At 42.5% G+C, this 14377-nt stretch overlaps 1 protein-coding gene across 4 annotated transcripts in view; it reads right to left on the bottom strand.

Annotated features, from left to right (window-relative positions):
- kat6a (K(lysine) acetyltransferase 6A) overlaps positions 1 to 14377 on the bottom strand; it is a 37758-nt gene that overhangs the window by 7595 nt on the left and 15786 nt on the right. For all 4 annotated transcript variants that reach the window (XM_004567273.6, XM_076890613.1, XM_076890612.1 and 1 more), the window contains exons 3-14: positions 13230 to 13338; positions 11614 to 11729; positions 11089 to 11170; positions 10690 to 10804; positions 9662 to 9975; positions 7881 to 7993; positions 6728 to 6843; positions 6036 to 6177; positions 3368 to 3529; positions 2634 to 2727; positions 2234 to 2465; positions 20 to 230 (exon numbers count right to left, since the gene is read on the bottom strand). In XM_004567273.6, the coding sequence (XP_004567330.3) occupies positions 20 to 230; positions 2234 to 2465; positions 2634 to 2727; positions 3368 to 3529; positions 6036 to 6177; positions 6728 to 6843; positions 7881 to 7993; positions 9662 to 9975; positions 10690 to 10804; positions 11089 to 11170; positions 11614 to 11729; positions 13230 to 13338 (1806 nt within the window). The remainder of the gene's footprint in view (positions 1 to 19; positions 231 to 2233; positions 2466 to 2633; positions 2728 to 3367; positions 3530 to 6035; positions 6178 to 6727; positions 6844 to 7880; positions 7994 to 9661; positions 9976 to 10689; positions 10805 to 11088; positions 11171 to 11613; positions 11730 to 13229; positions 13339 to 14377) is intronic.

Below are 14377 nucleotides of genomic sequence, written 5' to 3'. Positions count from 1 at the left end.
ATGCAATGGCAATCTTTACCTCCTTGCGAGTCCCTTCCTTTGGTTCCTCATCCTCCTCCTCCTCCTCATCATCGTCGTCGTCATCTCCATCAGCATCAGAGACCACGGTGTTGGTTACTATGACAGGAGTCCAGCGGAGACACTCGGGGTCGACCTCCAGCTGTCGTGGCCGGGCCTTTAGACGAGCCATGTGGTTGGCCACCAGCTTCTCCCTTCGCATCAGGATGAGTCTAACAAAGTCAAAGCAAAACCAGACGGGAGCATGAGCCCTCCGGACGCACATTTTTCTACATTGAAGCATCGATACATTACAGACAAATATGGCTGTGCAGGTAAATGTGCAGATACGTGCAGCTATGCCAACTGTTCAGGGATTTTTTGTTTTTTCCTTGGATAGAAACATTTTGCTTTCCCCATAGAGGTATTAGCACGGGCCAAAGGAAAATAACGAGCACTGCAGTTAAACTATTTTTTAACCAATTACGTCAACTGGGCTTCTATTTACTCAGCCACAACAGACATGTTTGTCTATAAAACCGACAAAGCTGTAACAGAGCACCTCCAGTGCAGCAGATAAATCATTCACAGGTGGATACAAGGACCAAAATTGGTACATAACTCTTATGTTTAAAATAACGAGTAAGGATAAAGTAGAAGGACAAAGTCTTGCATTTTCGAATGATCTAAATGTCAAAACGTACACATTTGACTGATTGTTTCTTTTGTTTACACAAAACAAAGTGAAGACAAGTTGTGTCAGCCAAATTTTAGAATAAAAGAAAAGTCTTCACGCATGGAATACATTACTTAGCTGCATGCATCATGGTGCTTTCAAAGAGGTAAAAAACCTTGACCTGCACAGCATTGCCATTGGAGCAACATCTCATTGAGCTTACTTTGCTTTTCATGAGACCAAGAAGTTTTTAAGTTACAAATTTGACTTACTTTTATACTCACAAGCCCAAATCAAGAGTAAAACCTTCTAAAATAAACAATGGACAAATGGCAAAACTTTTAACTGGCTGCAGAGGGACAGACAGACTTAGTGCATATATGCACTTCTGAAAGATCATTTCACTTATCTACTGCACTATAATCTTTACACCGTGCAGAGCACTGATGCTTACATGCGCAGCCCCCAAAGATCTATTCTCAGTCAGGAAAAACCCTGCACGCATGTGTTTTTTGTGGTGCACCTAAAAATAACTGACAGTAAGTGCAGTAAGCCCACATACAGTAAAGACACAGAGTCTTCGCTGCATTATTTGAGACACATCTGTGATACAGTCATCCAAATATTCAGGATAAATAAAATAGATCTTTTTTGACAACACAGTTAAAAGTTTAGAGTACCAAGAAGCTGCTTTTTTAACATCTGGCACAATACACATGTGCTTGGTAAGCTGCCAGGACACCTCAGTTTACAAACTGTGACATTTCTGCACATAGTGTACTTTGCAGTTAGATGCAAGTCAACTTTTATGTTGTTGTTTTGTAGGTCTATGAGGCCTAATAACATAAGAAAAAACAAATCTTTGTTTTGCTGAAAATTTATTTTGGGAACAGTGAAGGTGAACGATGCCACTGATCCACTAGCTAACATCCTAACAGCTGCACAGCCTGACTCTGGTGGTACCACTACAAACACCAGGAGAGTGCAGTGCAACCTGGCTCTGGACGATTAACTGATTAAAATCACAAGTGGCTGTCCGTGTGACTCCGGACAGCATGTGAGATCCCATTACCACTAGCATCATAGCTGCGTGTCTGGGGAGCAGCCAAAGTAATGGAGCTTAACCAGCTTATGCAATGCATGTGAAAATATAGGTTTATGTACTGTTTGTTCAAACATCGTTTGAATGTTAAGTTTCAGTGTCACGAAATTTGTATGGCTGTTTTTGAAATCTCAATTCTAATCTTTTAAAACTTCACACTGACATGTCTGTGTACCTCCATAAGAAGGCTTTTCTGTTTTGCTTTCTTGGTGCTGCCACTGAAATACTTGTTCCACATCAAAAATCTGAATCTACTGTAACCGCATTTACTGCATATTTTCGCTTGGTCTTTCTCAAATTACACTGGGTCACCTTAGTAAAACGTTTTGGCTGCTTAGACCGAAAACCAACAAATTCAGCATTTCAATAAAAATAAAAAAAAGGCAATAGTAGCACAAGCAGAACGACTTTGTTTATATTTGGGCCATATAAAAGAAAACATGGAGTATATTTCTGACCGGTCTCCCCGCTGCTCCAGCATGTTGAGGCTATGCAGGGTGGTGGTGATGTCCTGGGGGCAGATCCCCGTCAGTTTGCTGAGCTGTCGTATGGTGATCTGCCGGTCGCGGAGCTCGTGGAGACACTCCAGCACCACGCTACGCCAGTAGGCCATGTAAGACAGCCGACCTAAGTCCGACAGAGGCTTCTCCGGAGATCCTGGCTGTCCCTCTCGCTTTGACAGCAAGTAGCCTGCAGGGAAGGAGGAACCGGAGACAAGGGCATCATGAGCCAAATGTTTGAATTTAGTCATTATGTCTATGAAAAGAGGAACCATCAGTGTTTAGTTAAAGTGATCCCAATATTCTCATTTCAAACTGTGATCATTCTATTCGTTTTTAGAAAATAAGCAGCACTTACTGAAGTCGATGAGAAAACGCCCATAGCCCTTGCGCTGGTACTGTGGAAGAATCATGATGCATGATACGTTGTATTTCTGTTGACAGTGCTTCTCCTGAAAAGAAAAAAGACAGACACATTTAACCATTAGAGGAAAAAAGAAAAATAATAATGGAACCACATTATAAAGCAAGTCTGTGTGTGTGTGAGCTGGGTGTTAATGGTGCTGTGTCTGCTCCCTAACTGCTGTGCTTTGGCAGTGAGGTTGCATGTTAATGGGAGCACCTGCAGAGGCAAACTCCACAGAGGGACAATGGTGCTCACAGCAGCCACTATTTATCTGGGACACCATATGAGCATTTGTATGTTTTAGGAAGTTATTTCAGCTTCATTTAATCTAAATAAATAAAAAAATAAATTTATATATCTATAGATATATATATATATATATATATATCTATATATCTATAGATATATATATCTATATATCTATATAGATATATATATATATATCGATATATATATATATATATATATATATATATATATATATATATATATATATATATATATATATATATATAGATATATATATAGATATATAGATATATATAGGAGTAAGTGTTTATATAATCCCACAACAGAGCTGTATTTTGCTTAAAAATTGTGGGAGAGTCAAGAAAACACAAAATCCAGACAAAATAGATCTTTGCAGAGAAGTTGAGTGGGGGAAGATGAACTGAAAGCCATACTACCTTAGAGAAGTAGCCAACAAGGTGACAGCCTTTACTGTCATTCTGGGTGAGGACATAGAAAAGGAAGGGCTCCACATCGTAGTAGAGGGTCTTGTGGTCCAGGAACAGTTTAGCGAGTAGACACAGGTTCTGACAGTAGATTGTGCTAACATTCCCATCAACCTGTTGAAAGACGTTGGTAAGAAAACACAAATCAGTGCAAAGCACAGGACTTCCTAAATAGCTACTTTCTCATCCCTGAAACACTAAAGTGCTGAGTTAAATCTCCAGGCTGCTGTTAGGGAGCTGTGGAGCAGAGTGAAGGTGAATGGATTAGAAGTTAGTGTTAGGCTATGATCTCCCCTGTGTCCCTGTAGACTCCGAAATACACAGAGGCTGGAGAGAAACGACGAGTGGTAAAGAGACGGAGGGAGGCTCAGGTTGGCAGACGGCCAGTTATCTGTGCTCTCCTCGGAGAGAGGAAAGGACTGCAGAGTGGAGGAAAACAGAAGCTTCGACGGCCGTGTCCTGCAGACAACAATCCACTCAATTCAGTGGCCGCTGTGCTTAACTGCAAATTCGTCTCATTATAACTTTGATACAAAGAACAGGATATTCCACTAAGGTGGGTGAGGATGTCACAATCACTTTAAGGGTTTTTGACTAAGATATATTTATATAGTTGGTGGGAAAGCATTATGCTATGCAGAAACTTTCTCCAATAAAGGGTAAAATTGGACAGGCAGCGTGGGAAACATTTGAAAGGACTTGTGGGTTTGTACTGTGCAACTGTGTGCAGGTCTGAGGTGGCAAGAAGACTAGATAAAAGTTCATCTAGTGGCAAGTAAGCCATCATTAATTGCCTTTTTAATTTTCTTTTTTAATTTACAATGAGATACATCTAACAGCAGGCAATTTTTCAAGCCCAACACACAGAGCAAAGTGTTTATTTTATGAGGACGTGAACAGGCAAGATGATCATCAAGTTAAAAACACACTAAGCTGATGATTTTATTTGCTTTTCTTCTGCTGGCACAGCCAAGACACTAAAACAATGCAGCCAAACAGGAAAATATAAACTAAACTCAAAACACCGTTAGGAGATCACGGCAAGTGATCGTTATTTTATTTTGCACCGATATCTATCTATATCCAGTACTAACACTTAACACATTCACCTTATATGTAAGAAACCTCAAACTGGGAGTCTACACAAACCCGGCCTGAGGTCGTCACAGTGCTGGTCCTAAGCGAGGGTTGTATCAGTTAGGGCACCGAGCATAAAGACTGTGCCGAGTCAAACGTGGATCCATCCGCTGCGGTGATGAAGGGAGCAACCAAAAGTACCTTTATTCATTTATTTATTTTTTTCAGTTAGCGAATCACTTCTCACTTCTCTCAGGGAAGTCAGAATGCACTGGAATGCACTTCTACAGCAGGGAGCAGCTGCATTCCTCTGTAGGGCCACGAGGTCTTGGAGTGCGGTCACACAGACACAATCCAATACCTCGAGGGAGGATTGGCCAGCGTAATGCTTTATGTCATGTGTAGAAAACAAAAGCCCTTTAGAGCAACTATTTATGTTGCAGTAAATCGCTCTCATTTCCCAAACTGTCAAAATGACGTCAGATTTTCCGTCATCAGCGACAGAAAATGAACAGAAGTCGTCTCTCTTTGTTACAGCGCTGGCCACCGTTACTTAGCTGTTACACCTTCTGCACTTTGAATTTATCAAAGATCACTGACACCCAGGCAGTCTTTCAGTCAATCCATCACCTCCCTGATGTCTGAGATAAACCAAAAACAGCAGAAAAACACTCAAATGAGCTTCTCCAGATCCTGATTTGTAACTACACCTATTCATAACTCAGAGTTTCTGTATTCAACCATCATTTGACCAATTCTGCACAACAGCCTTGGGAGTAACACACAGTACTCTCATTATACACAACTAAACCTAACAATAGCATCACAGTGCAGCAATATTTGATGAATGTGCCTCAAATGGTGAAATTGTTAAAACAGTCACTCAGTTCAATTCCAGACGGAAACACAAATCTCCTTTGGGGCTGCTCGGGAAATACATCCAGTGTAAACACTGCCAGGTTAAACTCGTTGAGCTGCCCGCTGTGGTGACCGCTTGTGACGAGGAAGCAGCCAAAAGTGTTTTCAGGTGACACTCACCCATCACTACATCTGCTTAACCGAAGAGGAAAAGGACCAAAAAGGAAAAAGGAATTCACTGAGCTGTGGTCTTAGTTTCCCCCCACTGTCCTCAGCTGACTGAGGTTGTAAAATATAAGACGAAGCTATACGACGTACTGCGTATTACGTAGAAGCCTTTTTACAATATCACAATAATGGCTACTGTACTGTTTCACTGGATACATGAATGCATTTGCAGGTCTGTTAACTGTGCCTGCTTTAGTGTGTTTCAAAGACATGTTAGAGAGGATCCTCCTGTAAGAAGCACAGCGTGAATTAAAATAATTCTTAAGCGCCTGGATGCAGAAAATACTTTGTGTGACTTTTCCTTTTTTATTGTGCCATCTGGAAGTTGCGGGTGTTTTTAGAAGCTCTTTAGTGGTTTTTGAAAGACTTCATTCCCAGCGAGTTATCTCCAGTTTAAAAAAACAACAACAAAATTTAAAAACAAAACAACACAAAGCCACATCTGCAACTTCCTCACCTCGAATACAGAGATGTCGTCCTTCCTGTAGATCTCATTGGCAGGAGGGTGGAACCAGTTGCACTTCTTCATGTGCTGGTAGAGGATGCTGCGACTTTTCATGTAGCGCAGGCAGAACTCACACAGGTAGAGTTTAGGTAGTCTGGAAACGGGAGCACAAAGACAAAAGGACAAAAGGAATGGTTTTAACGGTTTTGCTACACAAACAAACAAATCCCAACATTTTTCTTCTTCAGCTGGAATATTTACTGGTCTTTTATAACAATCGGCTATTTTTCTGGTGATGCAACAAAGGCAAATGTCAAACTGGGTTTATTTTTCCTCCAAATGACATTTGCTGAACAATTAAATGTGAAGGCTTTAAGAACTTCTGATTAATTTTTTAGAATAAACACTGATATCTTTGCTCTCACGCCTTTTTTCTCTGCGCACTTTTCCAGTTTGCATCCATCAGGTATTTTAAATTGCTGAGACAGAAACATACACAGTGGGATGAATTTTAGTGAACAGCAACAAACTGCAGAAATGCACATTTAAAAACACCTCCGACTACGGATCCCTGTCACAGAGGGTGGCAGTGTAAACGGCTTATGACGAGCTCCATTATTCGGGTGGTAATTTCTACACCTACGAGCAGGATTGTGAGCTAAGTACCTCATGCTGTTGCGTTACATTATGGTGCGTTAGCTTACCTGCTGTACTCCTGCGGGTATGGAGACGAATACCACGTCTGGATTTCATACTTGCCAAATTCAATGACTGACGGGCAACGCATTTGAGGGTCTGGCGGACCCGTCACGCCAACTTTCTGTTGGGAGAAGGGAAAAGGCAGAGATGTTTATGGTTAGCTACAGGTTTACAACTGGCGGGGGATTAGCAGGCCATGAGCCAAGCAGAGACACCAGAAATCATCAGCAGAGTATCTCAGACTGTTACAGCAGGAGAGGGCACCAGGTTTACATTACTCTTACGTGGATCTTCCTGGTTTGCCCTTCCCAGCCATTTACATCATGTACTCACCGTACACGATATTCACTGTCACCCAGCCTGGAACAGTTCTGCTCATTAACTCACACACTTACACACCACTGTGGCTATTCCACATCCACAACAGCGTTTTAATACGACTCCCATGGTGTTAACCCCACACCCACTCTCTGGTCAGTTTACTGCTGCACTATTCCCTTAAAACAAGCCATTAATGTGGCTAATTTACACTTCCTCTCTGACTAACGTATCAGAACACTGTCGTTAAAGATGCCCCGCTCAGTCATCGCACCATCAAACACAAGACTCGTTTTACGTGCTTTATCGCGACCCAGTCTTAAACATTCATGGGTAGTTTTACTCTAGCGGGGCTGTTTATGGAGCACAGTTTGGCATCAATCACAAGCAGAATGTGAAATTCAAGCAAATGTCCAACAACAACAGTAAAGACTAATCAGCTTGTTGTAAAGCTGCTGTCCTAAATTCAATCCATTTTATTTGCATCTTGAGGTCACGGCCTGTGTGTGCTGCATCTATGGTAATGGATCATTTTAATATCCATATTGAATCTGGCAGCTGTTCCTAATTTCTTTCCTGCACTTCTTTGACACACACACAGGGCCTGCAGCCCTCTGTGAGCCAGCAGCTTCATCTCTTACAACCAGCCAGCTGTTGACTTGGCTCTTTCTGACCACATTCTCACCACGATTGAGATTTACGTGTATACCCTCCAGTCTGGCAGCCGCAGTCCCAGACTCACAGCTCTCAGATTCCCATGCTGATGCAATCTCATTGTCCAATTTGGCCAGTGTTCAGCGTCTCCCTTCCCCACTGTTGTCTCGTAATAATCACACGTACCTGTAGCGCCAGCTCCTGGATGTGTCTGAACAGCTCGATGTCTTTTTCCGTCAGGTTCTCGTGGCCGGGCAGTTTGTCATCTTCGTCACGCCAGTCGCTGCCTTCCTGATTGTCTGGGGATTGAAAGACAATCAGAAGTTATTTCGAATCCCAAGATGTCTGCAGACTTTCAGGGCGCTTCACAACAAACAGCTGTGAGGCTCTTATAACAGGTCACTTTCTTATATTAAAGCCTGCAATCACAGGATGTTAGAAAGAGTAACATTTAGGTGAGCAGCATCCCTAAATGCAATCAAAATTACCCCAAGAGAAGTAGCTGAATTCATGTGAATCACATGATTAGTTGTGCGTATGTTGGCGTGGATACAAAGCCTGTTACTTCAACTCAAGGCTGAAGCCACAACTCACAAATCTCTTCATCCATAATCAGTCCCATTTTATTCTGAAAGTTCTGACAGGAAGCGGACGTTCGTATCTCCACCACTTTTAGGACGTTGCTCTCGTCGCTGCCATTCTTCATCTGGCCACGCTTTCCTCCGTCTCCAAAATAAGTCACATCGCCGACATGCACGCTGCTCCCAGTGATCGCTGCTCTAATTGCTTCACAACAAATCATGCTCCCTCAGCTTGTGTGGAGAACGAACGTACGGGCCGCGCCGTTTCTGATTTAATGACGCAGCGAAGCGCAAATTATACGTCCAATTTGGCATATGATCTGTTTTTAAGGCGTTTTTTCACAATACATCGGTTGAATGAACGGGAACAAAACCGCTGCTTGTTCTTTGCCGCAGTTTGGCGTCATTTGTGCTCGAGCTACGGTCTGTAATCTCAGCGTGACACACAGCAAAGCCTGGTTAAAGCGAAAGACACCGTTTTTCTACACTTGACAACAACCTCACTTCTGACTTTAAGAGCGATCAAAAACATCACACCAGCTGTTCAACAAGTTTGCAGTTTTCCACAAAAGCAGCACTTTACTCACGCTAAACCCCGTGACGTGAAATATTATCAGCTAAATTAAAGCTGCCAGGTTACTTTCCACATATTTATTAAGTTAGCTGATAGCTAAGACAGTCTTATTTGTTTTGCTTGCTGCAGGCAGTAAACACACATTAGCAACACAGGCAAGAGTGGAAGAGACTTGTGATAATGGATGATGAGGGTGTTCTTCATTCTTTCTAAAACACACATGGGTGCCGCAGAAACCTGAAGGAAGCGCTGCTGCTCTGTCACATTTATTCTTTACTTATAACTCTCTGCTTTTACTCTAAGAGATTTCAATGGAAACAGACCTGCAGGCGGACACTTCAAATTACAAAAGCAATTTCTTTAAATGCATAAGCAATCATTTTCTCCGGCTGAGGAAAAAAAATAAAGCAATTCCACACGATTTTTAGCCTTGACCTACAATTTCAAAATAAGTAACATCACGGCTGAATCGTCTATAAAAGAGGGACAAAGAACACAAAAGCAATGTGAATGCTTCACAGTAACAGCTGATACCTACAGAGTCTGTAAGCAAAGCACCTGCAAAGGACTCATGAAAATAGAGCACGTTTTTTTGAAAAGGTCAATTTATGTAATTGATTCAGATATTAACTTTTTTTTTTTACCGTTTGTGTTTCATTTCTGTGCTGTTGCTCTCTCATTAAACATAACAGATCATTAACATGTCTTTATGTGCGTTACTTTATCTCAAAGTTTTGTTTTCATGGCAAATGTGAATCTAAACTGTCTGATGGTATGAGCAAAAAACAAAAAAACAAGCTGATCTTTCCCACCTCTGTCATCTCCTTCGCCTTTGCGACTGGCTTTCTTTCGGATGCGGCACTGCTGTGAGTAGTCCACCACTTCCTGCCGTGCCTTGCGGCCCTCGGGAGATGGCGTGAAGAACTTTGTGAGGGCATCGATGAGGCCCTTGGTCTTGTTGTTGAAGCGCAGGCTGCTGTGTGACAGGTCGCCGTCCTCCCGCATGGAAAAAAGCAGCCTGTCGTCTCCGGGGTAACCTTCGCAGGAGGAGCTGGAGGAAGAGTTTGCTGAGGCCGAGCGCTTCCGCCGACCGCGCCCTCCCAGCTTCTTAAAGGGCCGCCCCGGCCTGCAGAAGACAAAAGTGTTAGGGTCAAAGTCACAATCGGTCACACATTGTAATCACTCTGCAGTGCAAAAACCACCTAAACATGCATTTATCTGTGTATGCCACAGTGTGCACACAGTGGTTGGTGTGCAGTACAATCTCCAACATACTTGGAACCACCTTACTGCATTATTATATATACCAAAAAAAAAAAAAAAAAAACCTTTGGCATTACTCTTTAAGGGTAAGATCTCATTACTGTCAGTGTCTCAAATTTCTGCATGGCATTCGTTAGTATGGCGGACCAAAACAGTCAATATTAAACATAAGAAAATAATGATAATAATAATAAAAGTGTCGTGAATGGCACCTTAAGGTGATTAATCACTATTAATCCCATTAAATGCATTTTATTTCATTTTAAATAAAATACAGCACTAGTAGGTTTACTACTGCTGTGAATCTGTCTTTGTGTTGATTCTAGTATTCATTTGCTTTTAGTCATTTCACCATTAATTTAACCATTTATCTGATTATTTGATCTCATTCTATACATGTTTTTTATGTTAATTATGACAGACACCATTATATACCCCTTAGAAAACATCTGATTACTAAGTGGTTTCTAAGTCCTCCATACTCTCAAACACCTTGGGTCTGTGATGAAGCAGACACAGGTGCTCTCCATCGCAGTGACACCGCCTCAGACAGAATTAGTTGAAGACGTTTGTGTACCTGTTCTTGGGCCGTCCCAGCGGTGCGTTGTAGCGCCGTTTGATTTGCGCAGCCTTTTCGTGTAAAAGCTTCTTTCCCTTTTTCCTTGGTTGGCAGATTTGACAAATCCACATGCCTAGGAGACGAAGAGGAAAAATGGAAGTGTTCACACACTGAGACAGTACCGGCTTCGGTGCACATACAAACAGGCTCTGGGAAGCTTGTAATGCATTAGTGCTTAACAGTGATGCATTAGAGTGAGAGCCATCAGCTCAGGAGATGGTTTAATCATTAACTGCCATCATAACGGCGATGCAGAAGAGCAATGTAGGAGCGCTGTGTGGTCAATCGGAGGAATAACAGGTACGAGTTTGGCTCGGAGCAGATAATGGAGACGGGATACGAGTCTTGTTTAATTACCTTTTGGCATCCGCGTGAGAGGAGGATCGCAGCACTCCATGTGGAAGCCCCGGTCACAGGAGTCGCAGAACAACATGTTGTCCTGCAGAGAGACACAAAATAATGACAATCGTCTTCAGGTCACACGAGTAGTAGAACAACATATAATCCACTAAGTAAATACAGGTGACACCGCTGATCAAAGCTGCTGAGCTCATTTTAATTCCATATTGTGATGAGAGTTTTGCATACTTTGCCTTCCCTCCGTCCTCATAGCCTGTTTCATCATTGTGCAACTGGCAGCATGTTGTGAATTTTCCTCTTAACCTCTCCGCAAACATTTGAATAACAATCATACCTCGCCTGACAAGTAAGAGAAAAGAGTGAAATCATGCCGATGCTGACTAAAATAGCTCATTCCCAGGATCAATCCCTGGATAGAGACGCTGATGTCTATCAGCGTCTCTATCTGGCACTTAAGCTGAAGATCGAGCGTTCACAGCGACTGTCAGGCTGCCAGGACGCCATATTCCTTCATCCACTCACCGCATTCTTTCCTTGATCCTGACAGCTGCTGCAAGTCTTGCATTCGATGCACTGCCACCACAGAGCCTTGACTCGCACTGTGAGCTCCGGGGAGAATTTGAGACAGGACGGGTGGCCTGCAGGTAGACAGACACACATACACAAACAAGCACGTCAACATCACACACACTTTTCTCTCACACTCTCACTCTATTTTTTTTAATGTTTGCTGCTGACTGACAGTTGTGACCCACTTGCATCATTGAAGGAAAAAAGAAAAGAAAGAAAGTCCTTTTGGAACTGGAAGCCCTCACTGAATCAAACCTGGCTGCAAAGAGTGTGTTAAAACATAAATGACAATCTGTCAGAGCCGTGCTTTTGCAATGTTTGAAGAGCGGCAAACAAGACGGCCTTGTCTGGGACGAAACCCCTCTGAGGGAAGAAGAGGAACACGCTTGTCTGCTTCCGATAAGAGATGTCGGGCCTTAGCAGGAGTACTACAACTTGCATGCCAATAAAACCAAAAATTGAACCAGGAATATCAACTGGGTTCAAGTTTAAGAACCACACCCGTTCATAATTAAACAATGTTATGTTCAGATACTAAATGAAGTTGAAGTGTAAAGTATTACTGAGAAGAGTGAAGAACATGACTGGACAGTTTAATAGACTGATGAGCTGCTGAGTGTCAGTAGCCACTTAGACCGAATCAACTGGAGGTCTGGGCGGTTAATTAAGTATCAATTTCAGTTACGAAATTGGCTCCAAACAACTGTGAAAACAAAATAATCTGAATACATAAATAACTTTTGCATTAATTTTCACTATAAATAAATCACCTGCAGGCCTTTTGTTAATACCAATGTGTACTCGTAGGTATGTTTTTGTCCCCAACAGCTCCAACTCATTCTTAGTTTACTACATATCAGCCAAGATAATCAAAAGAGGGCCTCTGTCTCCACACTGCTTAGGGTCTATCACGTGTTTGTTTGTTGGATGTGGGAGTCAGCTGAAGTGTGCAGGGTCCTGCCACTGCAAGATGGTCAACACCTGCTAGTCTGGGTCCATATATCACGAGCCTGTTTGCCACCTTGTGTGATAATCTGTTTTTTTTTTTTCCATTTGAATTCATGTTCAAGGAAATCCCTTATTTGAAAAGAAGACGTGTGTTTAGGTCCAAACTGTACGATATCTGTCGACTTAATGAATAACAGTGTTAAATGATCAAGATTACTATGCTGACCAAAATCCTTATGATTATTATGGACTTATTGAACTGCCATCAAAGGGTGAAAGCAGTGAAGTGTAAGCTGCCTTTAAATGTCTGACAGCAGCTGCGTTTGTACATAAATGCAGTTGAAGTATCAATTAAGTAGCAACATAAAAGATGAAGCACCAGAGACAGCTGCGCATGTGTGCATGCACACACTGTGAAGTTTACATCTTCCTAAGATCCCATCATATTTTAAAGCCACAGTCTATGAGTCTGAATGCATGCTTTTTTAAAATAACTTCTTTAATGTGTCACCACCAGTTACATGGATGTTTTTTTGCAGACAGCTGATTGGCTCCTCTTGTGCTGTATCTGTTCTCTCTACAAAACCTGAATAGTGCAGAGTCTTGTAGGCGGCACTCACCGCTGTTGCCACAGTCGGCGCAGGAGATGAGCTCCTCTGGCTTCTTGTCGCGATTCTGCTCCTTGGTCCCCAAACAGAAGCTGCAGATGGGGATGGGCTCCGCCACCGGCTGGCAGAGGGACAGAGCAGACGGGAAGAGGGGGGGACGCGGGAGAGAAGAAAGGGGAAGGGGGAAAGAAAAAAAAAAAAAAAGAGTCGAGACTGTCAGTCAACTTAACAGCTTCATTGTACAAATGAAAACAAACAAAGTGGCCTTGTGTGTCCCGCCACAGCGGATGACTGCTGCTGTGTGTATTAAGACGCTAACAGTGAACTGAATGAACGCTACAACAACACCTCTGGAGCACATGTGGATTTCTGAACAAAGAGTTTTAAGATGATGAAGAACACGAGAGCCACTATGATTAGCGGCTTTGTATAATTTATGTGGCGTGTCACGTTAGAGACTGCCATCATGTGTCACCGTCTCTGCTGACTCCTCTGCTGTTTGATCAAAAGCTGGGACTGGGCTCCTTAGCTCGTACTGGCTCAGGCGCGTAGTTCCACTGCAGCGTGTCCCATTTTGACACGTTTTTCTCCCTGAAACATACCATTAGATATTCAGTTCTGCGACTGCATGAATCTTTTAGCGGGTCCCCTGAAAGCACAATCCGTGGCAGCAGCAGGTGTGTGCTCAGGCACAAAACAAGCCCGATATCTCATATGCGCGCACGCACAAACCTAAGCCAGGTTTGTGTCCATGAAAACAAAAGGCTGGATAACGTTTTGTTAGACATCAAATAAGACTTGTGTGTCCAATAAAGCTGAAAAATCACATCCCTTAAGCACTGCAGGTGCACTTCACAGAAACAAGCACAACAGGGGGTGGGGAGGAGGAAGGACATGAGGTGACTCTCCTTCAAAGTTTCTGGATCCTGGAAGCCCCGAGGGGAAGTGACAGTTTACTCGTACGCAACCAGTAATTTTCTTTTATCTGTTAAGCAGCTTCAAACAGAATGACTAAGCCTAACGTTAAAATGCAGCCATAATAATTTATACTTTGGTTTTCTTACTTACAGCCTGCATAAATGTTACTGTATGCAAACAGATACAAATAAATGCCAGGAGAACTTGTGCTATGACTTTAAAATTGTTAGTCTTGCATGGTG

The sequence above is a fragment of the Maylandia zebra genome, linkage group LG12 (genome assembly GCF_041146795.1).
Source record: "Maylandia zebra isolate NMK-2024a linkage group LG12, Mzebra_GT3a, whole genome shotgun sequence".
Classification (NCBI taxonomy): domain Eukaryota; kingdom Metazoa; phylum Chordata; class Actinopteri; order Cichliformes; family Cichlidae; genus Maylandia; species Maylandia zebra.
This window is presented reverse-complemented; position numbering and strand designations above follow the sequence as displayed.